Raw genomic sequence first — 25,261 nt, 5'->3', positions numbered from 1 at the left:
AAACCAGCCTTTGGCATAAGTGGAAACTTCCTTCATTTTAATTTGATTTCGGCCTGTCCTTTACGAAGAGACTCAGACTCTTGAAGACAGGGTAGGCAATAAATCAAATAATAAACTGTTGGGCAATTTTATGACTGACAGGAATGACTGAGTTGTTTCTCCTTTAATTAATCTCTCTGTTGTCCCCACAGGGTGTATTTCAATCCCTCCAAATGGCTCCAGAGTGTTGATGTTAAAAGCATTCTAATTTGTGCAGCCTCAATTAGCTTAAGTGCTGCCACCTTGTTGGTTCAAAGCCGAGGGGAGGAAGATAAGCACTGAAGGAGTGAGCAGCCCTGTCTAAGCTTAGTGACTGGAGAGGGGGAGGAGGCGCCATAACACCTTAGTATGTGGGTCCCATAATCCCTATTTCTGCCTCCAAAGTGACATTTTTGTAAGGCACAGGAAGATGAAGGTGCCCTAAAGTAAAAAGTGTTGACAGGTTCAACATCAGATGGGTTCTTCTCTTCACCAGACCTATCAGAGAGGACCAGTGAGGGAGATACATTTTGTAATTTTACTTCAAGATGAAGTAAAAAACAAAACAAAACAAAACCCCAATCTGGCCTTTCTGGGCTTCTTTTCTTCTGCTTCTGTGACCTTCCTTTCCCCCTTGTGTATAAGAAATTACACAGGTAGGCTACCCTTGGGCCCAGAATTACATTGGAGAGGGTGAAATCCATTTTCTCAGGATGGAGGTGAAGGGGGCGAGAATCTAGTTGAACCACAAAGGGTCTAGTCTGATCCCCCCCACCAGTTGCCAATGTGTTACCTGACGTAGCACCTGCTTCCGTTTAGCCTCCTGATATAAAGAACCCTCCTAGGCCTGACTGTGCCATCCCATCAGCATTGGTTTCTTACCTTATCCCCATCAGTCATCTGTGTTTGCTGAATTGATCCAGTCTTTTCATAAAGTCTCACTGGGAGGAGAGGGAAGGGCTGGGCATACAGTGCAGATTCTAGGCACTGATTACAGAATTTACCTAAGGGCCTTCCAGATGGCATGCCACCACAGCTGGAGGGGGACGGCACCTGTGAGTTCCAGCAGGGGCCACTGGAAATTCAGGCAGCAGGGACCTCTGTTCAGCCACAGCCCCTCCAAACAGCTCCAGCCTCCACAGGCTCCCTGGAGTGGCTGCCTTGGGGCTCGGCGAGGCAAATTCTCCCAGGGTCTCCCTACTCCACCATCCCTGTGGGCTGGGAGTCTTCTCAGAGAAGAGCTGGTCCACAGAGGAAGAAGTGGGATCCTTGGGTCATTCTAGATACACATGGAAGAAATTCCTTTCATATCTTCTATGCTATAATTTCTTTTTTTAAGATGTGGGCGTGGGGGTGGGGGGAGAGGGTGTGAAAGCCAGCCCGAGTTTGCTAGATGAAAGCGCTGCTTCGGCAAGATTAGTCTGGCACTGAGATGCAAGATAGAGTGATGAGTGATGGGGTATGAAGGAGGAAAGAAATCCTACTGGGAGGTAAACAGGGACTGGCTAGGGTGGTAACAGAGGAAATGGAGAGAAAGTAAAGGATCGAAGAGACACAGGGAAAGAAGAAACGGCTTGCTTAATTTGGAAGTGGAAGGAGGAGAAAGACCTCAAGGTTTCTGGCTTGACCTCAAGATCTCCAGCCTGGAACAAAGAAATGAGGAAGGCTGGTGAACAGGAACCAGTTTCTGAGAAGCAGAGGCGTTCACTTTTGCCCAGTCTAAGCGTAGGGTGACTGGACACTGGTGCTGTTTCGAGTAGGCAGGAAGGGAATGTGTGCACGGGTGAGGTCCGGGGTGGGGTTAAGTGGGTGACCCTGGGCTCTAAGAATGGATGTGCTTCCCGAGAGAGGACAGCATGAAAGGGTCCCGTGGAACTCCCAGGCCACTGAAGAAGGGCAAGGGCCTAGCAGAGAAGACGAAGCGGGACAGCATGAAAAGCCAGGAGAACTCAGAAAGGACAGGTTCATGGAAGCTCAGGGAAGAACAGACACAAAGAGAGAACAAATCCTGGTCCAGGAGGATGCACTGCTGGGTTTTGTAAAAAGAAGGCCACTCACTGCTTTAGAAGAACAGTTTTGGTATGTGGGAGAAGGCAGAAGAAGCCACATCCCTGTGGGTTCAGACAGGGGACCTGGAAGGGTTCCCAGAGTCAGACCTTGAAAGAAAGGAGAGAGAGGGCCCCAGAGTTCCCAAACCAGACCCGTAGCAGGGACATGGGAAGGATGGCAGTTATTGAAGCCAGAGAGGACCTGAGCAAGGTTGAATAAGCTAGAGCAGGGGGTCCATGATCTTAGGTGGGGAAAACATTAAATATTTGTTTTCTCTACCCTCTAATCATGGAATTTAGTTATTTCCTTCCATGATTAATGCAGGCAACAGACCTCTAGGACTAGCAGTTCTTGAGACTTGTGACCAGCAGACCTCCCTGTTATTTTCATATCCCATTCCATTTCTTGCAGATATTTCAAAGTAGCATTTATGTCCATCATGACTTTGACCTCATGGTAGTTCTTATAGCTGTTAAACATCCAGTTCTTTAATACCTTCTAAACATACACATACATTGTTATATCAGAACTCCAAAAATACTTTAGGGCTGTATTTCAATATAATTGTTTCCATTTATAATCTTATATATCTTATTTTTTTGGATTTAAAAAACTTATTCTGAGAAGGGGTCCATGTACTTCGCCAGCCTGCCAAAGGGGTCTGTGGCACAAAGATTAAAAGCCCTGGGGCTGTTGAGAGAAGAAATAATCACGGCAGCAAGACGCCAGGGAGATAGAAAGGGTGAATGTAGAGTGCAGATGAATAGGTTAGTTTTAGAGAGGAGAAAATCTCTCAACTCTGAGAGCAGGAGGAAGGATGAGAGGATAGTGTCAGGGATATGTCTACAGAGCTGGCTGGACCTCATTCATCGGTGTATATAAAATAGCTTGATTTTGATGCCTACTATAGGACAGGAATGGTGATAAGTTGATGCTAGATAGTAAGGTGAGGGGTGGGAGTCCTACAGACAAAAGAGGAGGTAGAACCTCACCAGGTAGAGTAGGTTAATGAGGCCATAACCAGGAGGCCAGTCTACCTGTCCTTCATCCCCCGATCCATAACGAAGACCTATTTCCTTCCCAAAGACTGGTCAAATCAGTCCACTGTCACTCTGGATCAAGCCACCATCATCTGGGATATGGGAAAAAATCTCTCGCTGGCCTACATGTGCCCACTGAACTCCCCTTCCAATAATATGTGTCAAGCCAGAGGGATCCTTTCAAAACACAAACCAGATGATATTACCCACTCCCCTATTCAGCATGGGAATAGCCATTTGCTCTGCCTAGAAAGTTCTTCCTTCTTTTCTCAGCTTTTAAATTCTCTTGCTTCAGATATCAGCTTCATACCACTTGCTCAGAAATGCCTTCTCTGATCCTTAGACCAGGAAGTCACCTTATTATGTACCATTATTACACTATGTTTCTCCCACTTTTAATTTTATATTTATTTGTGTGATTATTTGATTCATTTGGTCTTTCATGGCAGCTATACAAAGGCTGGGCTAGGAATCCTGTCTTTCTTGTTTATTAGTTTATCCCCAGCACCCAGCAAAATGACTAGCACTAAGTAGGCACTCAGTTAAGATTTATTGAATGAAAGTGAGTTAAAGGATCAATAAGCCACAGGAAGACCCATGGCTCCCACAGACATCTTGAACCTCAAGAGAACTTGAAGATGTCTGACTCTGTGACATTGCTCCAGCAGAGTGCAGAGACCCAAGACAGGATTGGAAAAGGTGAGTGGTGTGGTTTAGGCTTTAGATTTTTGGGGAAAACAATAAAAGAACAGGATGGGTCAGAGAATGCAAAATTTTGCTGAGATCACTGAGTATTCTAGAATGGCAGGTGAGGAAAGAGTTCGGTAGTCTAATAAAAGAATTGAAGTGGGAGGAATTATGTGATGAAAGATTCCTTTGAGGAGTGAAAACAGGCTTGGTGGGGTTGGGAGGTGGGACAGAGAGAAAACTGTGGTTGAGGATGGCAATGCCAGTTAGAGATGTTGGATGGAGGAACTATGACTCTGAAGCTATGTCACCCTCTCCTAGAAACCTGAAGGTATACCATACTCTCCCTGCTATTTGCATGAGCCCAATCTCCCCCACCAAGAGACTTCATTTAACTGTTAAGAGCTTGAATTTCAGGAGAACCAACTCAGAGGAGAGTAAATAAGGAGGCTGAGGAAGGATAACTAGTCTTGCTCTTGTACCCAAGGGAAGAAACAAGGAAGGGCAAAGTGACTGCTGCCCACCATTAATGTTCACAAAGAAATCTCATAATCCAATAGCTACTCCTAGGTAGCCCAGAACCAGAAAGGGGGCCCCCTGGTGCCATCTTCTCCATGGAGAGATTGGCATCACATTATGCTAGAATTTTTTAAGCTGGCAGAAAATAGTTCTTGCTCAACTTCGCCATGTCTGAGCTACCTGTCAGAGGTGACCGTGCAGCACTAAGACTGCCACATTTGTCCTTCATTTGACCCTATCAGGTCAATGAATAGACAAGGAATAACTTCTATCACCTGATGGGTACAGTCCAAAATATTACTACAAATAATATTAATAATAGGAAATATTTACCTTTTATTGACTGTGAGCAAGGCTCTATTCTGAGTACTTTATATGCATCACAACTCACTTAAACAAAATAATCCTATGAAGTAGATTCTATTAATAGCTGGGGAAACTGAGTTACAGAGTTGTTAACTGATTCATCAAATCCAAGCCATCTGCCTGCAGCATCCAGGCTCTTAACCAGCACATCTCATGAGACTCCTGGTGAAAGAGGTGTTTCTTATCTTCTGAATTATCAGAGGTCTCCAAGGAAAGGGATTTTGGAGATATTGTCCTACAATAGGGGTCATGCTATTTATTGAATGTTTTGTCAAAGTGATTAATTGGAGAAAAAATTAGCACAGGGAATAACACATGGATAGTGACATTTTCCTTTTAATTGAACTTCATATTCTGTAGGTCTTAACAATGCCGTCACCTGTAGGAGCAAGCAAGGCAGGGGTGGGGAATGGGAAGCAATTTTAGCCCAATTTGGGAACCTTTGATGTTGTAGATGCCATGGGTAAGAGAGCAGGCTCTGGAGCCAGAATGGCTAAAGTCAACTTTAGACTCTACTACTTACTGGCTGGTGTGACCTTGGGTAAGTTACTTAACTCTTTTGTTCTGGTTCTCCTATCCAAAATAAGGACAATCAGACACCTACTTCACAGGATTCTTGGGAAGATTAAACTATTACAGTAAGTGCTCAGAATTGTGCCTACATATAGTAGATGTTCAACTAATTTTAGCTACAACAAACAAAAACCAATTATACCTGGAGTCATAACGAGTGAATCCTACTTCTGATCAAGGAATGGAGAGAGGGATGGATTGATATATAATAATGTAGCAAAATACTATGGAAGAATCTGGGTAATAGATATATAGGTATTCACTTTGTCACTATTTCAAAATAACATCTTTGAGATGGATGGAAAAGAGACCCAAGAAATGGACTCACCATTTCTTACCAAGGACAATGTCATATAAGGATGTGATGCTTAGAGTTACAGCATCATATTGTGATTATGAATGAAAAGCAAGAGAATCACAGAGACACCAACCCAGAATTCTAATATCATTGAGCCAATGAATTGACCAAACTTAGAGTTATCTACCCACTGCCTTAAGTGATAGAATAAATGTCCTTATTGCTTTAAAAACAATCTTAGCTCTTTTTGCAATTTAGAATAAGCTAATTAACTTCTCCAAGTCTGTTTCTTCACTTATAAAATGGATATAATAATAACTTCTACCTCCCAGAGTTAGCGTAAGGATTAAATGAAAGAATACATGAGAAAGCATCTGACAGAATGGCCAAGAATTTGATTTTGATCACTTTTCTAAGAAGCAGGGAACATATGACAACTCCTCCTATATTACTGTGCTAGCTTTTTCTTGGAGGACAGTAGAATGAAGGGACCAGACTGCCCGTTGCTTTGTCGGTGAGGTCATGGTGCTTTTCATAAAGATTTCCAAGACAGCATCAAGATACTACCAAGGATTTTGTGTGCCATATTGTTTACCATACCTTCATGTTTGGATTCAGAGTCATTATGCTTGCCCAGCACCAACCTCACCCCTTGGGCTCACCTCTCTTCCTTAACAAGATCATTAACGGGATGCCCGAGATTGCAACCCAAGGAGTTATCCACCTCCCTTGCCCACGCCAGAAAGGCTACCCCACAAGAGGACCAAACCCACTGGATAGCCACTTACCCACATCAGCCCCACTGAGTGCCTTCCCTAGTGGCCAGGGCCTCATGTCGATTCTCTTCCCATTAACAGTAAGTGACTGCACACAGCCTTGAAAGCCTTGGCTTGTTCCTGCTGCTCTGACCAACCAGTAAGCACTGGGAGCCCCACCAAGATAAAGAGGTGTCCGGAAGGTAATTTTACTGTACTGGCCCTTTAAGAGAAAGGAAAACTGCATCTCACTAAAAATCAAACGCCACAATACAACCAACAAAATGCATCAATTTTGATAAGAGACATGGTTAAGATGTAGGTTAGAGGCCCAGTGTTTCCTTTTCATCTGTATTTAGCTTTAAGACATTGCCCTTTTGGAAAATTAAATCGATGGTTACCATGGGAAACTCAGTGAGCTCCTCGGAAAGGCTGTGTTTTCAGAAGGGATTATTTTGGAATGCCCAGGAGAGAAGAAAAGGCACGCGAGGGCCAAGAACAGCATGGCAGTGAACTGTGCTGAGCATCCAAAATAAACTCTCTTTCCAGGCCTGACACCAATTTACTGTGTACTTCGGCAGGTCATAGGGCTGTTCTGTGCCTCAAAAGGTGATCATACCAATTGTGTGTATATGGGACTAATGTTTATTGTTTCACAATCCTGGCCACCTTTATACCTCATTATGCAAGAAATAGTGCATGTGTGGGGGTGAGATGGGGTGGGGGGATTGCCAAACATATTGGGTTACAAAATATTTTGAAATTTGCTCATGGATACAACCTTTTAAAAAGTGTTACAATAGTTAGGCAAGGCAATTTCCAATCTTAGACCAAACCACAATCTAGATTGCAGGTTTTGAGATTACAAAATAGAAAGTTGAACATTAGGTGGGACAGAGTTAAGGAACCCTTGGTCGTGCATTTTTTTAATTACAGAAATATGATTCTCTTGTATTAAAGGCTAGTGAAGGGTGTTGCAGCAAGACAAGCTGCCGGAACCCGTAAAAGGTCCAGAAGGGAAGTCACAGAAATGGAATCATTATCCTTTAAACTTTTATAACCAGCAAGTGGAAAATCTAATCAGCTTTACCTTTTCTAATGAACAGATAAGAGTAATTTGTAAATAAAATATTGATTAGGAGCCAAGCACCTTACAGTACTTGCCAAAGGCTTTAAGGATCAATTCATCTGTTTGCCCGCCACTGAGTGTACTATTTTCATTAGGTGAAGCTAGGTGTCCTGCTGGCTTATTTCAAGAGCCTCAGAATTACTTCTTCTGGAATCCATCCTTCCTCTTCGTATCCTGGTCCCCTGATCCAAGACCATGGCAGGGGAACCGATAACTCATACCTATCTGGAGTATTAAATGAAATGCATCTAAGGGGTGGATGGTTCCTTTCAGGTGCCCTTTACAGGATCCCAGGTAACAGTCTTCAAGTCTGGGATTTACTTTATGTGTGGCAGTCAATGTCAGTGTGCTTTTGCTTTCAACAGCCAGCACCTTGGCCTATTTTTTACTTGGTGGTTGCGTTTGGGTCCCTGGAGCTTGCTTTGCCTGCCTATATAGGAACTGGAAGTGCCCAGTAGTTTGTATTCCCCCGGAGCTGCCTTCAGCCTGTTACTTAATGATGGGTGCAGAAGTGTGCAAGGCTAATTTGCTTGCTTTGGGTTAAGATCACTCTAAGGTATAACTTACACTCCAGAGCTTCCCTGTGGGATCAGGCTGAAGCTGTGTACCCCAGAACTTTGCTTGAGATCTCCCTCTTGCTAGCTCCCTTTCCTTCCCTGGCCATGCTCCCCTCTCTCTTATCCATTTCTCCCAGGAGCACGTCCTTAATACATCCCTTTCATAGGACTCCTAAACTCAGACTCTGTTTCTGGGGAACCTGGCTTAAGATGAAGTTAACTGTCTCCCAAGACAGTTTATTAAATGCTCCGCATCTGTGGTCCTGCTGATACAACTTGCTTAGCAAGTCCTGATAGCACAGAAGCAAACTTCGCCCTGAGAATACATAAAATTAAATGCTTCTGGCAATTAATTCTTATGTTCATTAAAATCATAAACTCTTGGGATTGGAAAAAAAAAATACGAAAACTCATATAACCCAAGCTGCTATTGACTGTTGGCTCCCTTTTATATCCCTACCAAAATGTTTAACTAAGTTACTTTCTGAATGGCCTTAAGGAGAGGAAATCATTTCCTGAGATAGTCTATTGCTAAAATTGGTCTCTCCGGGGCTCTCCCCTTTTGACTTCAGCCTTGGGGATCCACAGGGTAATTCCTTATTCTCCAAGACTCTCCCTTTGACTTTATGATGAAAAGCTACCATTCACTCCTTCATCTTCTCTTCTCCAAACTAAACAGTTCTCCTGCAATCAGTCATTCCAGGGATTTCAACTCATCTTTCTGTTAGGATGGTTGCCCTATGAATATGCTCCAGTTTGTCTGTGGGCTTCTTACAGTGTGATCACAAATCTGAAATCAATTCTCTCAGAAAATTGGAATCACCATAGAATAGAATAGGATTATTACCTTCCTTATGCTAGATGCTATGACTCCACTAATGCAGTCTATACTTTCTTTATCTTGTTGTTGTCATGACATTGCTCTATTTGTTAACCTTTACTTAACTTCTCTGCTTTAAACCATAAGACATTTTCACAGATGTTGCTTCTATTATAGCTTCTCTATTCCATTTTCATGTTAGTATTTTGGACCCAACGTCAAAAGTTCCTTATTTCTATTTAACTTCATTTTATTATATAGGCCCATTGTTCTGGAATTTACATGACTCTGCAGTTTATTTATCCTGCCTTTTCTTTCCCTAGGAATAGGTACATTAAGTGATCTCCCTGGGTTCACATTCACTGTATTTGGATTCTTGTTCCTTTGGAACTATCGGGGTCCAAATTAATGAGATTTTATTCTATTCATTATTTGGAGGGGGGGCTCAACAAGCATTGGCCCTTTATATAACATGATTTGCCTGCAAAGGGTAGTGAAGGGCACAGACAGAGAGGAAGCTATATACATATACACAAAGGCTTTCATGCTACATTTTCCCTTAGAGAATACAGACACCTGCCTGATTATAATTACAGGCTCGGGTTCCTTGGCAGGTTGCTAATCCAAACTGTTTATTCTAAACAACGACCTAAAATTGCTCAGAGCCTGGAAAATATGTGAATACAGAGGTGATTTGCTGAGTAGCCCAACAGCTAAATTATCACACCATTTCCTACAATTATGGCCCCCCAAAAAGGTAGATGAATGAATTATCCCTGAATTTTTCAAACTACTTTCTAAAGCCACAGGACTGGTACACCCTTGCCTTAAAAGCAGGCTTTGTGTTTGACACTAATAATGGGTTCTATTCTTCCAATATGGGCCTTCCTCTGCCCCCAGCTTTGATGTCTTTGTAGAAAGAGAACATGTCTTAAGGCACAAGACCTGCTGCATGTACCTCTGCACCTCTAGCAACGCTGCCTGCAAATTTGACTCTGGCCCTCGTTAGATGCAGGACAGATGTGTGCCCTGAAAGCGTACCTCGAGTGGCACAGTGTAGCAGGAGTAGATCAAAGCTTATAGACCATGAAAAACAGGCCTCTACCAAGCCTGTCCAGAACTCGAGTCCTGCCCACTCTGCCCTGGCTTTCTGCAATAGGACCCCCCAGGGATGCTTTTGGCAGATGCTAGGTGGTGTGGGCAGGGCGTGAGGCTCTGGCACTCACCTGGGACTGGCCAGTCACCGGGGAGCCATTGTTCAGCTGCAGAAGTCCGTTCAGCCCATTTCTGTAGAGTGTCACTGTGTGCCAGGCCCCCAGTTTGATTTTGGTCTTGCTTGTGATGATGGCAACTCCAGTTCCACAATTAAACCTATGGGGGAGAACAGGGAATGGGAGAGTCTTGGGTCAACTAGCTCGCTTTCAGGGTAACGGCTTCTTTCAGAGCCAATCTGTTTCATTACATTTATTAATACCAGAACTGTTTAAATCTATACACAGAAGAAGGAGACCTCGGTCTGTTTATTTTTACTCCACCCATAAATGTAGGGCCTTTTTTACCCTGATTTTCTCTGCGGCTTAGAAAACAATGGGCAATTAAGGCCTTCTCGCTCCTTTTCAGAGATGCCAGATGCTCCAAGGGGATTCAAGGTACAGCGAATTATAATGAGTCACTCAGCTTCCAGGGATTTCTCTAGGGAATTTCCCCAGTGATATTAATAAAATGTTAAAAACCAAGTCTTTGCACTCATTTTGGCAAGCTGGCCAGCACTGCCATCTGTGCTTGGCTGTGCCCAAATGTAGTGTGTGGTTTCCATGGAAGATTCCAGTTCAGGGGCCCGAGTGAGGCAGAGCAGTGATGTTCTCATATGGTTGTAATACCCTTGTTTTTTTCCCAATAGCCTTATAGCCCAGGGATGCCCACTGCTCACTAGGGTTGGCATGCAGAATTTCAACCCTTTCTGATCAACTTCCAGACAGCCACTGGCCACTTCCCCATGGATCCTGCGATTGCTAGTGGAGAGGGAATTGTGGCCGGCATTGTGCTTATTAGGTCTCGTGTTATCTGCAGCCCACTCCCCATGGCTTCCTAGAGTCTCAGGTGTCTCGTGGTCTTAAGGGAGTGGCATAGGGTAGGCAGGCACTGTGGTACTGGCTCACTATCAGAGGAACCTATCAGAATCACTCAGTAGGTGCTAGAGAGCCACGAGCAAAAAGTGGCTAACAAAAAACTTGCACAGGAAGGAGATTTGGCTCAACGGACAGAGCATCCGCCTACCACATGGGAAGTCCAGGGTTCAAACCCAGGGTCTCCTGATCTGTGTGATGAGCTGGTCCACGTGCAGTGCTGCTGTGCACAAGGGGTGTCCCCCGCATAGGGGAGCCCCAAGCACGAGGAGTGTGCCCCATAAGGAGAGCTGCCCAGGGTGTTGCCACACACATGGAGACCTGACACAGCAAGATGATGCAACCAAAGGAGACACAGACTGTTGGTGCCACTGACGAGAATACAAGCGGACACAGAAAATACACAGCAAATGGGCACAGAGAGCAGACAACTGGAGGCGGGGGCAGGGAAAGGGAGAGAAATAAATAAATCTTGAAAAAAAAAAGCTTGCACAGATCAAAACATTTAGCAAAGGATGCGGGCACATTTTATAGCCCAAGTAGTATTGTCAATAGTCTTCTCCAATGTAACCAAAAAGTACATTTTGTGCTAAAATAATAATAAAAGTAGTAGTTGATGCTTACTGAGTGCTTGCTACAGACCAGGCACTGCTTTAAACATTTTTATGAGTTAATTCATTTAATCCTCACAGTAGCCCTATGAGCAAACACAGATGTGGGGAAGTTAATTTGCTGAAGGGCAGGCAGCAGGTGCAGAGTGCCAGCGCACGGTGGAGAGAAGGATCAGGCTGCCCTTGATTGGTCATCCTCAAGTGGGTGCCCTGAACACTGCCACGAGGGTGTTGAAAGCACTCACACCTCCACAAAACTCTGCACCCCAAAATTGTGGAGAAATGACCAGAGCAAAGGAGAGAGGCTACCGCTCCACCACACCACTGAGGGGAGACGGGAATGGGTCTGAGCCTCTATGAGCCCTTAGAAGGCTGCAGATCTCCTCTCTGCCATCCTCCTGGCTACCTGCCATATTTGCCACAAGGGACCAAGGAGAAGATTCCTCTTCCCATCCCAAGCACTAAAGCTCCAGGAGAAAAGGGACTTTTATCTCTTTGGCTCACTGCTGCATCTATCTAGAGCAGGGCCTGGCACACTTGAGTGCTGGAGAGGTGCTTGCTGTTGAATGAATGGTTACAAGGCCCCAGAACTCAAGTTTCCAAGTTTATCCTGCAATTCTGCTACTCCAGTATTTAATAAACTGGTCCACACTCCCTTTATACACATTGTTCCTCGTTCTACATGAGCGCATCCTGCATATATTTTATTCAGACTATAAAAATACAATCTAATGTAGGATAGGATAAAAACTCAGTGGGCCTTTGGCAGGAGTTACCTGAACTGGAGTGAGCGTTGGATGATTGCCAGGGACATGAAGTCACCGCGCCCATGTTCGTTCTCCCCGCAATAGAGCAGCAAGCCATCCTCCAACTCCGCCTGTTATTACACACCAACAGTAAGCATCTCCTCTTCCAGAAAGTGCCATCTGGAAACACTCATACCTATGGAACTTGAGCATTCTCCTCTGTGGTCACATTTATAAAGGGGCAAGCGTGTGGACTCCAGTTACATCCCAGGTACCCAGACCCAGTTCATTTTCAATAAACAAATGGCAGCAGTATAAACAGTGTGAAGAATGGCAGTGAGGTGAGAGGAAGGTGGCTCCACACTTGACCTGCTCTTTACTCGGCTTTGCAGATCCCTCTGCAGAGCGTCAGGGAAAGCCCATGCTCAAAGACCATGGTCATAGGGAGGGCAAACTCACTGCATTCTCTTCTTTCATTTTTCCCGTTATTTTATTTTACATCCCTTCCTCTAGGGAGGCATGGGTCTTGCCTTCTCTCAGGAGAATAGGACAGTACACACAGTCCAGCTCATAGACCCATACCCGCTGTCCTATACTGGGACAGGTCATCTCGTGGACACAGCACTATGGCCCTGGTCTCAGGTGAGACTTGCTTCCAGATCTCCAAACCTTTTCAAGTCGTCTGAGCCACCCAACAGAATCACTTAACCTGAATTCACTGAATGATCTCTGACCGGCAGAATTCAGGTCACGCAGCATCTACTGAGGACTCACTGAGCCAAGGTGTGTACAGTGCAATTTTCCTATTTGTTCAGTTACAGCCATAGCAAGGAAGACAGTAAGTAGGTTCCCTTGAAAGGAGACTGCAGAATGGAGAAAGTATTTTCTCTTCTGCACCCCTGGTGTAGGAGAGTCACTTTTATGAACCACATTGACGGGAACCCAACTTTCTCACAGGAACCTCCAGGACAGCTGCTTCCACAGTTCAGTCATATGCAAAACCCATCCTTCCCATGAATGTGTGCAGATGCCCATCATTCCTGCTATCTTGTGAACTGGCTTAGGGACAGACCCCATGGCATATTTACCTTTTATCACCTTACCTACTTCCTCTCTCCCTCCCGATGTAGTATTGTACTGAATTAAGGTGTGCAAAAAGCACTCAACAGACAGCTAACCCCTCTTACCCTAAATTCCAGAGTAATTTGAAATGCCTGGTAAGAGTTCTTCAGAGGTTCAAAGGTTAAATAGGAATGGCCAAAGAACTGAGGATACTGTATAACAATATCTGAAAAGGAAAAAAAGCACACACAAAAGAATGTTATTTCCACTTCTTCAAAAGAAACTCAATTTACACAGTGCCTGGATATTATCAGGTGCAAAACCCTGGCAATCCATTAAAACTAGTTTGCTTTACACCGACTCCTCTCATTTTTGGAGACTATGAACTTCTGACATTTTTAGGAAGAAACTGAACATTCGGAGATTGGTGCTTGCTTCCCTGAAGAGAAATCAATGGCTTCAAGACAAATGACACGCTCTTTCCAGCTGAACATCTGTATAAAATCTGTTGGTCTAATCTTTATCATTTTTAACTCTCATGCACATTTCAGCTGCTTTTTTTCCTGTAAGGATGCCATAATAATAAAGTCCAATTCCCAAAGTGGTGTCGGGATGATTTACTAATTGCTCCAAAACTCCAACAAGTTTGGCACACACAGAAATGGCACACACTACATAATTAGAAACAATGACAGTTGCCTCACAATTGGCCACGTATAGCTAATTTAAAGACCAATATGTGAAAGAAGGGACTTGTCTTAGGAAAAGGACTACAAGGAGCCACATTTGGACTGTCAAGCTGCCTTCTGACTCCAAATGGGGCCACCCCTCCATCATATTCTTCTTTCTAGGGGGCCTACCTTCAGAGCAGCTCTCTCCACCTTTGCCCAGGTTGCAAGAGCACCGAGATCCCCCCCAGGCATAGTCATTGACACAGAAGCTGTCAGCAGAGCACATGGTTTCATCACAAGACATCTCAAAGAGCGGAGGCATCATATCCTCTCCATTCTTCCCCTTCCTCTCTACTGGAGTGGTGTGAGGAGCCACCATCGTTGCAGGGAAAGATGCTGTGGTAGGAGGGACAAGCCTAGAAATGGCCTTTGGGTTGGACAGCGAGGGCATGTTGGTTTCCACCAAAAACTTCTTATTCTCTCCTTTGACAGCCAGAAGTGGTTTAACCTAAAGTCAGAGGGGGAAAAGTGTTCAGGATTAACACAGAACACAGTGCCCTATTTTGGGTAGATGCCCAATACTTGAAAATATGGTCACTTTTGATATTTACAAAAACCCTGGGACGTAGGTGGGGCAGATATTACTGACCCTGATTTATGGATGAAGAATTTGCGGCTCAGAGATCTGAAGTACCTTGCCCCATATTACTCAGAAAATCAGTATTAAAACTGATACTATATATTCATTGCTGGTAAAATACTGCAAAGATGCATTACTTTGTCAAGTTATTATTCATTTCCTTGTTAACACTAATTTTATAAAATTTTACTTATTGGGAAATCTAAATAGTTTATGACAAAGAAGAGATAAAAGGGGGGCAAGGGGTTGCCTTTGGTTGGGGCTTTGCGGGTTTGAGGGTGGCTGGGGAGGGACGGATGGGTAACGTTGCCCAAAAGTGGGGGGAGGGAGGGGTAGCATACGAACACAGGAGAGGGTCAGGTGTTGGTGGAGAGTAAAATGCCGAGAAAATCATATCAAAATATAATAAAGAGGGTTACCTGTTTAGAATGCTCGGAGGGGAGGGTCTGATGCAGGACGGGCTCCTGGGGAATGTCTAAATGCTCATTCTGCCAGAGTGGGTGACACCATGGGGTAGAAACCCAAGTAGTGAGAGTGGGGGTGGACCCACATCCTGGGGAGGACTAATGCCATCAAATAGAGGGAACTGTATCCCTCGAGAGAAAGGGTGGCTCCCAGGGCATTGGGGCAGTTGAGCAAGTTAGGCCCTGAACACTATTCCATCTATCTCTGGAAGTGGCTCCTCAGGAAACGGAGGTTGGCTGTCACTGTGGGCACCAAGGTGGAAGGGAAAATGGACGTTAAATGTGTGGAACCAAAGTAAATGGGGGGTAAGAGAGGAGTTTCTTGAGAGTACACAAGGATGAATATAAAACATGTAATATTACACCATAACATATAGGAGATGACAGACTGATAATGTAAACCATAATGTAAAACATAGGATAACTAAAAATGTAAAGAACTGTGTATCCTAAAGTATGCACCATAATGTAAGCACAGATGTTACCTTGTTAGAAAGCTAATGTCTCAGACTCTGTACATCACTTTAAGTAAATATGATATGAATAGGGCGTAAGAGTATCACTGTGGAAGGGAAAAGGTTTTCTGGTGGATGTGTGGGAGTGCTGTATATTATATATATACATTGCTGTGGTCTAGGACTCCTGTGTAGAAAAGCTGAATAATTAGGGGGGGGGGAAAAAAAAAAAAAAAGAAAAAGATAGGATGTGGAATTTTTTCAAGTCAACATTCTTTATCTAAGTTCTTTATCTAACTTTATCCAAGTTCTTTATCTATCCTTTAAACCCATCGCTATATGCCATTCCCTAGTAAGGGACCATGACATTATATTGGGCTTCAAATTTTGGGGAGTTCTGGATCACAGAGTGTTTCAACAATGGCAATGGAGGGATACTGGTATGGGATACCAATGACAGGTGATATATGGCTGACAGGGAGCTGTACAGAACATATGTCCAGGGTGCATGGTAATGTTTGGATATACTCATAGTGGCAACAATTAAAAACCACAGCAGGGGGGGTACTGGGTTCCTGGCCAGTAGTGCTCTGTCGTGGTCCCTAGGGGACAGCAACAGTCTCCCAGTTACAGTGGTGGGGACCGGGAGGGAGTGAGGGTTCAACAGTGAGCCCCTGATGCTAATGATTATGCTTGTGAGCTGATAAACCTAAAATAAGAACAAGGCCTAGAGCAACATTGTGCCTGGGAATTTCCTCCTGTCAGCCTTCATGTTACTCAAATGTGGCCAGTCTCGAAGCCAAACTCAGCATGTAAATGCAATGCCTTCCCCCCAGCGTGGGACATGACACCCGGGGATGAGCCTCCCTGGCAACGAGGGACCACTATCAACTACCAACTGATGATGCAACTGGAAAATGACCTTATATGGAAGGTTCAATGCGGATCAGCACAATAGCCACGTCTACATAAAATACCATGACTTTAAAATGCTGTTTGACCTAAAGTAAGGGGGAAATGGAAAGGAGAAATGAGTTTATATGGCTACGAGTTTCTAAAAGAGTCTGGAGGCTGGCAGAAGGATTGCCCTCATGCACAACTGAGCAGAGTCAGAGAGACAGATAAAGCAGATACAACCCCCAGATATTGGTTCCTTTGAGGGCTAAAGAGACCCATGGGAGTTATGGTCATGGTCGATGGGGTTAACTACCAGGGCAGATGGCCCCTCTTTGGAAATGGTGTTTATGTGTGATGAATCTGGACTCAGATGGGATCTCCCTTCATAAGACTTTCATGCTAATGTGCTGGAGGTGCAGTTAATGTTGGGGTTTAAGATATATTTAGGGGATTTGAATCTCTGGACTGACAATGTGATAGCCAGGTCCTGAGCCTCAACAGACTCCAGCACCTACAATCTGATCTATTGGACTTACCACACTCAGCTAAGATGGAGTTGAAGAAGGACAACCACCACACCATGGAGCCTAGAGTGATTACAACTGAAAATGGGAGGATTGCATCCAGCATCCATGTGGAATCTGAGCCTCCTCTTGACATAGAGGTGCAATGGACACAACCAATCCAATGTCCACATAGAAGAGGTGGCACTGGATTGGGAAAAGTGGACATGGTGGACGATGGGTATGGGGAAAGGCAGGAAGAGATGAGAGGTGGAGGTGTCTTTGGGACATGGAGCTGCCCTGGATGGTGCTTCAGAGGTAATCACCGGACATTGTAAATCCTCACAGGGCCCACTGGATGGAATGGAGGAGAGTATGGGCCATGATGTGAACCATTGTCTATGAGGTGCAGAGGTGCCCAAAGATGTACTTACCAAATCCAATGGATGTGTCATGATGATGGGAACGAGTGTTGTTGGGTGGGGGGAGAGGGGGGGTGGGGGGGTGGGGTTGAATGGGACCTCACATATATATTTTTAATGTAATATTATGACAAAGTCAATAAAAAATAAATAAACAATTAAAAAAAAAATAAATAGTTTATGCTAGACTGATGCCAGTAGCAGGGTCTGTCTATGGAACTTCTGATGGTTGGTACTCAGTTACTGCTAATTTATGATCACCTAGAGCCTAATATTCAGAGAAATAAATAAATATTAAAAGCAAATGGGCCAATTTAAGTTTAAAGTAAAACGTTCATGGTCTGTTGACAAAATTGCCTTGTTTGGCAAGAAAAGAAAAACAAACTGGACTTTAATGGCAAAGATTTTTGTTACCTCCTCAAAGGAAATATCCAAATCTAAGTCATCTTCAAATCCATCATCATCTTCATCATCACTGACTCCCATGTCTGTGATGTAATGGGGTCCATAGTGGCCACTTCCTGCTTCCTCAGTGCCTTTGTAAAGAAAAGCAGCACACCTCTTATTATTATATCCCTTTTCTCCATTTTCTACCCTAGCTCAGCCATATACATAGCTGTCCTAAGTGGATCAAGATGCATTGGGAGAACACAAGGAATGAAACACAGAAGAGGAAGCGTAAATGGCCAAAAACATGAAAACTATTTAATCTCATAAGCAATCAAGGAAATGCCCATTAAAACCACAGTGAGCTGCCATTTTATTTTGACAAGATTGGCAAAATTGTAAAAGTCAGGCAATGAAAAATATTACCAAGGATGAGATCAGTGGGGACTCTTATATATTGCTATTAGAAATGTAAACCAGCATAATATCTTTGCAAAGCATTTGGAAACATTTAATAAAGTAGGAAATACTCATTCTTTTTGATCTGGAAATCCAACTCCAACTAACAAAACCTGAAGTCTTGCACTTTCTCCAATGCACCAGGAGTCATGTGCAAAACACTTTCATAGCATCAGCATTTGTAATCACATAAGAACACCCCAAATTTGCTATATATAATAGCAAATAACACCCCTAGTGTACCTTAACAAGAGAATGGATAAGTGAATTATAGTATATCCATGGAATGGAGTACCATATAACAGGGGAAATAAATGAGCATTTAATGCTAAACACGGATTATTCTCACATGATGTCATGCAAAAAATGCAAGTTGCAAAAGAATACATCCAGTTTGATACCACTTGTATAAATGTCATCAATAAGCAAATGCAATGTATTATTTAGGGACATGTATATATGTAGTTTAATAAAAAAGTAAGAAATGACAATCATAAAGATACCCAGGGAATGTTAGAAGAGGAATGTGAATGCTGTGTGGTATGTAGAACCTCTCCAATATATCCATAACATCTAAAATAGTTGCTGGGAGGTGGACTTGGCCCAGTGGATGGGGCATCTGTCTACCGCATGGGAGGTCCTCGGTTCCAGCCCCAGGCCTCCTTGACCCGTTTGGAGTTGGCCCATGCGCAGTGCTGATGTGTGCAGGAAGTGCTCTGTCATTCAGGGGTGTTCCCGCATGGGGAAGTCCCATGCGCAGGGAGTGCTCCCTGTGGGGAGAGCCGCCCAGCATGCAGGAAAGTGCAGCCTGCCCAGGAATGGCGCCACACGCAAAGAGGTGACAGACAAGATGATGCATTAGAAGGAAACATGGATTCCCTTGCTGCTGACAACAGAGGCACAGAGGTAGAACAGGGAGGAATGTGCAGCAGGTAGGCGCAGAGAGCAGACAACTGGGGCGGGGGCGGGGGGGAGGGCGGAGAAAAATAAATGGAAATACATATTTTAAAAAATGAATAAATAGAATAGGTGCTGAGTACATGTGACTATTAATATTATTTAATGTATATATACATACACTTTTGATACATGAAATATTTTGGTAAAAATCTTTAAAACAAGTAAGAGACATTTTAATAGAGTGAATACTCCCACAACCTCAAAATGGGTGTCCTATAAAGTATCTTGGGGGCCAATCATTTTCATCCATCTCAGTAGGACAGTATCTCTTTAGGGCACAACACAGGACATTATCCTTTGGCAGATGGTCAGATCAGCATTTTAATTCAGTTGTCACACACAAAATCCACTGAACCTCAACAGCCCTGATTTAGGCTTGGCACAGGGAGCACTCTACCAGGAGGAGGAAGCCTCTCAAAGTGCTACTCCATAGTGCCCCATTTCTTTCCAAAGCGTTTGGGCAGGTGAAGGTACTTGTTGCCTTCTCTAAACTGGACACCCCCAGGGCATCAGCCATTAAAGCAGTAACAACAACTCTTCAGGGAAAACTGACTTTTGTAGGTTCCTAATGCCCATTAATCATTAAGCATCCAAAACCTGGGCCACTGGTGAAAAGAAAAGAAAACTGACATTAAAAACATAAACTGAATTTTAAGATACTCTGCTTTCAGAATAAGCTAAGCCAAACACCTCTCTCACAAAAGCAAACCACTTTCTTCTTCAAGCAAAATAACATGTGGATGGAAAATGGACTGAAGCAAATAACAGAAGAGGCAGTTGTGGGAAGCACTTTCAGTGGGTATGCTGACCAGAAATCTCACCTTGCATCAAGAAGAGGGAAATGTGGTCAGCAGGTGATCTGAAGGCAGGATGGAAGGAGCTGTTCTCAGGTGTTCAGGCACATATTAGTGGAGGTGGGATAATGCAGGGGAGGTGGTATTCTCATACTTTTACACCAATCTCCACAGTTTTATTTAAAATAGCCTACCTGTCAGATGAAAATTCAAGCTTGTTGATGCTAGAATTATACTTGTATGCATGTTTTCTTAAGCCACCTGTATCCAGGCAGCCCAGCTGTGTGCCTGATGTCTTCACACACACACATACACACACTAAATACAGAAAGCTTTTGAAAGCTAGCTCCCTCCTCTCTTGTCTTGTTTCATCTCTGTACTTTTCTATCATCCTATTTTTCTTCTCTGTCCATTCTCTTTCTATTTCTACCTCTGACTCTCTGATACATTTGAAATTGTTGGATTCTAGAGGAAAGATTCTATATGATAATAAAAGAAAGCTATAATGCACATATGAAGAAAGAGGGTTTCAATCTAGAAAAGGCTGTTCTCTACCTCCCAGGTACTCTCTCTTGCCCTGTGCACATTCTTGCCATTCTTGCACATATTCTCACCAAAGTCAAGATTATCTTCCTAAAATAAGTTTTCATCTTACATATCCTTTCTGAAAAAAAGTCAATGTCAAGAAATTAATGAAGACCTAAATAAAGGTCAAGGCATCCTGTGTTGATAGACTTAATATTGTTGCGATGCCAATACTACCCAAAGCAATCTATAGATTCGGTGAAATCCTATCAAAATTCTAACAGCCTTTTTTTTACAGAAGGGATCACAAACACATTGCTGTAGCTATGAAGGTATATCACCATGAGAATGAAAATGATGATTCCAGATTCTCTTCTCTTTTTGACGAGTAAAATAACGCACACCTTATCCGGTGGATAAAGTTCTTTGGTCTTCGGAAAAAATTGCTTCTGTATGGGAACCTTATTAATACATTTCCTTGAAGCTAGAGGTTAATTCTCAGTTTGGAGAAATAAAGGGTGGAGGATGAGGGTGTGGAAAGGAATAAGGAAGTACAAAGACTTAGAGCCAAAGAAGTTTGACTTTTGTAGAAAGACCACAGAGATTAGCTAGCACGACCCGTCCATGTGATGGAGGAGTACCCTGAGGCTCAGAAGTTCCATGCTGTTTGCTTAGAGGGACAGCTCATTGGTGGCAGGACTGGTCTTGAATTCTGGACTCCTGAGGCTGTGTTTCAATACTTTTTGCAGCACCTTAACCTCCCTATCTCTTACAATAACCCAGGCTAATAGATATTCCCATTTTTAATAGGAAAAAAATGAGCACAGAGAGGACCTAGAATTAAAGCTCTCTGCTCGTTTCCTGACAGCCCCACCAGTCAGACTTCAGACTTAACAGCTCACAAGAAGTTTTTACCAATGCTATTTCTAAGTGAGGACAGAATGCGGAGCCCAAGCCATTGATAAGAATTCTCCCAGTACCCTGGGGTTCTTATAATTAAAGTGTATGACTTATCTCCTTCTACTTGGCACTTTGTTAATTAGGAAAAGAGAACATTAAAAAGGAGACATTTACTATAACCAGAATAGCCAAACCACTGGCTGAATGCAAAATGAGTTCCCTATAGGAAAAACTAATAAACAAACTAAATAAATTTCTATTAATAAATGAAGGCATCACTTTTCTTTTATAAAAACTTCCTACGTTTCTATAAAGCCATCATGGGTTTTCTATAAATAGTGAGTTTCTCTAATGTACCAACATGGTGTAGTTGCAAATATTTCTTGTCATGGATTCCAAATAATTTGGAGAGGGACACAAATGCCAGTGTGATCTTGTGTAAGTCCCTTAACCTCCCTGGGTCTCATATTTCCCAATAAAGTAAGAAGTGGGATTAGATTTGATGAACTACAAAGTCCTTTCTAGTATTAACATTCCGTGGCTTTAAAATTCACTTTTGATTTAGGCATATTGCAGGCATCTGTTATATCAAGCAAGGTTTAAAAAATAAACTAGGGAATTTCATTTTATTTTTCTTACGTGGATGAAAAAGAAAAACAAGGTCGTTCAGCTTGGGAATTATGTGTTTTGGGGAGTATAGCTACATGTTCAATATTATAATAATTCCTAGAAGTTGTAATCTATCATCATTTATCAGAAGCCAGCTTCATTCAAAAGCCCCTAGTGGTATTTTGAGTCCCTTCTCTTAGGTCATCACTAGGGAGGAAGGCTTGTTCCTTACCCCTGAGGTTCCAAGCATGAGGAGTTATTTCTCTAAACACTGCTGGATCCTTGTCCTGCTCAGCTCCTCTCTACAGAGGAAGGGGTAGTAATGTGGTTGCTGAGTCAAAGCCTTTGGCCCATATTTCTGAACTGAATGAAGCTAATCTATCAGAGCACCTAGGGGAAGGAGGAGTAATTTGGAGGAATTTAGTCTCTTTGGTTTTCCCTCTCCACCAAAACCAGCTGGAAGCAGTAACCTCTAGACTAAGCACCTCTGAGGAGCCTTGGTGTGAACATCTACCCAAGGGGATGCTTCATATTAGAGGGAGGGGCAAATATTCCAATCCCAGCTTCCTCCACCCTTACCTACCTACATCTGCTACAGATACTACAAAAGCTAAGTATTCAATTTCTGAGCCTACTTTGCATCTAGGGATGAGTCAATAAAATGCAGGTAGAAGTCTGCTGGAACTTTCCTTCCTACTTTATTGTCTTGGGGAGTAAAGGTGGGTGTGATGGCTGGAACTGTAGCAGCTAAATGCATTCCTAATTGAACCAAATGGAGCCCACACAACTCAATTGGATCCACTTTCTTGAGAAATATGCCAACTGAGGGGTAGGCACAAGAGCACAGCTGCAATCCTGAAGACCACTAGGTAAGGCTTCTGTTTTTCATGAGGTCTCATTAACATCAGCCTTAGCAGCACAGGAACTCAGGGGGTCTGTAAAGATGCTGGGTAGCTTCCATTATTCCTCTCCTGCATCCAAATTACCTGCCTGTATATTTTTCTTCCAACCTGCATTAACCTAATCCAGGGGTGTGTTTCTATAGAGGTAAGGGTGGGATTGTTGGCAGAGAGTAGCTCTACCTACCAGCCATTGGCAGATATTTTTGTTCTTTTCTATTCATCATGCTTCAAGAGACACTTATTTGACCATAGCCCAAGAACAGCACCCCAGGAATCACGTATTTCCAGGGACACACCTCAAAGCTTCTCTGGTTTCTTTATCTTTGAACACACAAAGGAAGAGGAAGTGCTAACTCTGCCTAGCCCCTGTGGGGCATTGCTTTTGAAGAACATAAACCAGTCAACAAAGCATAAGCCACTGTGTCTTCCTCCCTCAGAGCTCCTTTTCTAAAGGTAATGGGACTATAGATAGTTAAGCCAATGGCCATAAACCAAGGTGTTATGCACCTGCTTCTCAGCCACCTGCTGCCAGAGATGCATAGAAAAAGCATAATGTATGAGGTGGCTGTGAACCGGCAGGAAAACCTAAGGCCATGTTTTCATCATGGTGAGCTGAAAATTTCAGGCTTGAAATTTTTGTAACTTCAGAGAATAATGAATAATAATTTACTGAGAGCATTTTGTGGCAGTACATTGAGACTGGAGGTGGGGTGAGTAGTGTAAACTGTAAACAGACAAAACGTGTCTAAACAACTGAAATAGTGGCTGATATTAGGAATTCGGTGATATGTAAACAACAGGCACTCATAATACATATTTGTTAGATAAATGAGTGAGTGGATTATGGTGCCTCTTCTCTATGACAGCCAAATGTTCTTGCTCCGTGCTCCATACATAGTAAATGGAAAAATAAATGTATGTTGGAATACTCCAGTTTTCATCTGGTAGCTGCTCTAAGTGTCTAGAAGACTAGTCATATTCACTGAGCATCTGATAGCATTTTTCAACTGATAATTTAATAGCATCAGAGTATATGGCTTAAAAAGTGAACCTTTTCTCTCTCCCTTATTTTGTGTCTAGATGTATATATATATTCACATATATTCAATCCTCATGTGGGATAATTTGACAGTATATATTAAGGGACTGAGTTATTTGATTCCATAATTTTGGGGGGGAATTTATCTTAAGAAAATATTCAGGTGTATCAAAAAACTTCTTAACCATGAAACATTTTTAACGGAAATATAATGGCACAGGATATGTTAATAGATTGATTTAATGTTTGGCAATGGAGGTCGCTGGTCTCTTAACATGGGTAGCAGAGGTAGAAACAGACTGGAGTGCATTGAAGAGGAAGTAGGAAGTTAAAAAGAGTGGAGATGGTGATTTGAGAAAACGCAATACTCTAGCTTTAAGGAAAGCAGAGAAAATGGGATGGTAGGTGGAGAGGTTTTGAGGTCAAGGGAGTTTTCCATGGTTGGTGGGGGGGGAGTACATTTTTGTATGATGATAAAGTGAAAGATGGATGATGGGGGTGGGTAACTAAGGCAAAACTGATATATGTATGCTCTCCAATTGGCCCAGTACAAGAGAGGGCTCGGTTCACATCCTGCATTTGGGAATCAGGAGACAGAAGAGAGAGACCGAGATGAGAAAGAGAGGGGAAATGCAGTTCATCAGCATCTCAAAATCCAGTGAGGAGAGAAACACACACACCTATACCTACAGTGCAGTACATTTGATGCTACCATGAGTGTGGATCTTCTATACTCCTTAAAGTGACTTCACCTGTGGGCACCAACAGTGGTTTGGTTTTCTTGTAGGTATTCTAATCTTCAAATGCTTCAAACCAGAGACACTAATACCTTCTCATCCCTCCTCCATCTTTTAAGACAAAGTGCTAGGAAAAAATAATTGCCAACACAATTTTCTCTTTTCAATTAAATAATCTTTCACCAATGAGAGTGAAACAAAGACATGATCAGACAAAGCCTGGGAATGCTTATCACCAACAGAAATTTAAAGCATTACTGAAGAGTATACTCCAAGAAAATGCAAAGAGTACGATGCAAAGAGTGGTTGGATTTAACTGCAGTTAAATTTAAACAAGCATTACTGAAAAAACAAAATCAAACTAATTTCTAAGCTTGGTTCTGTTAAATAAGGTGGAACTAAAATAACTGAAAAGTGACACTTAAAGACAAGGAGATGCTGATGTGGATTAAAGCTGTTAAAATCCTTTTATTGTTTGGGAGAACGGTAATGGGTGTTGATTAACTTTAGAAAACAATCATAAACTGGTATGCACATTATA

At 42.9% G+C, this 25,261-nt stretch overlaps 1 protein-coding gene across 3 annotated transcripts in view; it reads right to left on the bottom strand.

The window, feature by feature from the left end:
• Positions 1 to 25,261, bottom strand: part of EGFLAM (EGF like, fibronectin type III and laminin G domains) — a 193,417-nt gene that overhangs the window by 38,953 nt on the left and 129,203 nt on the right. For all 3 annotated transcript variants that reach the window (XM_058308035.2, XM_058308041.2, XM_058308048.2), the window contains exons 8-13: positions 17,823 to 17,944; positions 14,217 to 14,535; positions 13,482 to 13,582; positions 12,325 to 12,425; positions 10,038 to 10,182; positions 6,339 to 6,528 (exon numbers count right to left, since the gene is read on the bottom strand). In XM_058308035.2, the coding sequence (XP_058164018.1) occupies positions 6,339 to 6,528; positions 10,038 to 10,182; positions 12,325 to 12,425; positions 13,482 to 13,582; positions 14,217 to 14,535; positions 17,823 to 17,944 (978 nt within the window). The remainder of the gene's footprint in view (positions 1 to 6,338; positions 6,529 to 10,037; positions 10,183 to 12,324; positions 12,426 to 13,481; positions 13,583 to 14,216; positions 14,536 to 17,822; positions 17,945 to 25,261) is intronic.

The sequence above is a fragment of the Dasypus novemcinctus genome, chromosome 2 (genome assembly GCF_030445035.2).
Source record: "Dasypus novemcinctus isolate mDasNov1 chromosome 2, mDasNov1.1.hap2, whole genome shotgun sequence".
Classification (NCBI taxonomy): Eukaryota; Metazoa; Chordata; class Mammalia; order Cingulata; family Dasypodidae; genus Dasypus; species Dasypus novemcinctus.
The sequence above is the reverse complement of the archived record's forward strand: the minus strand, read 5'-3'. Positions and strand labels throughout refer to the sequence as shown.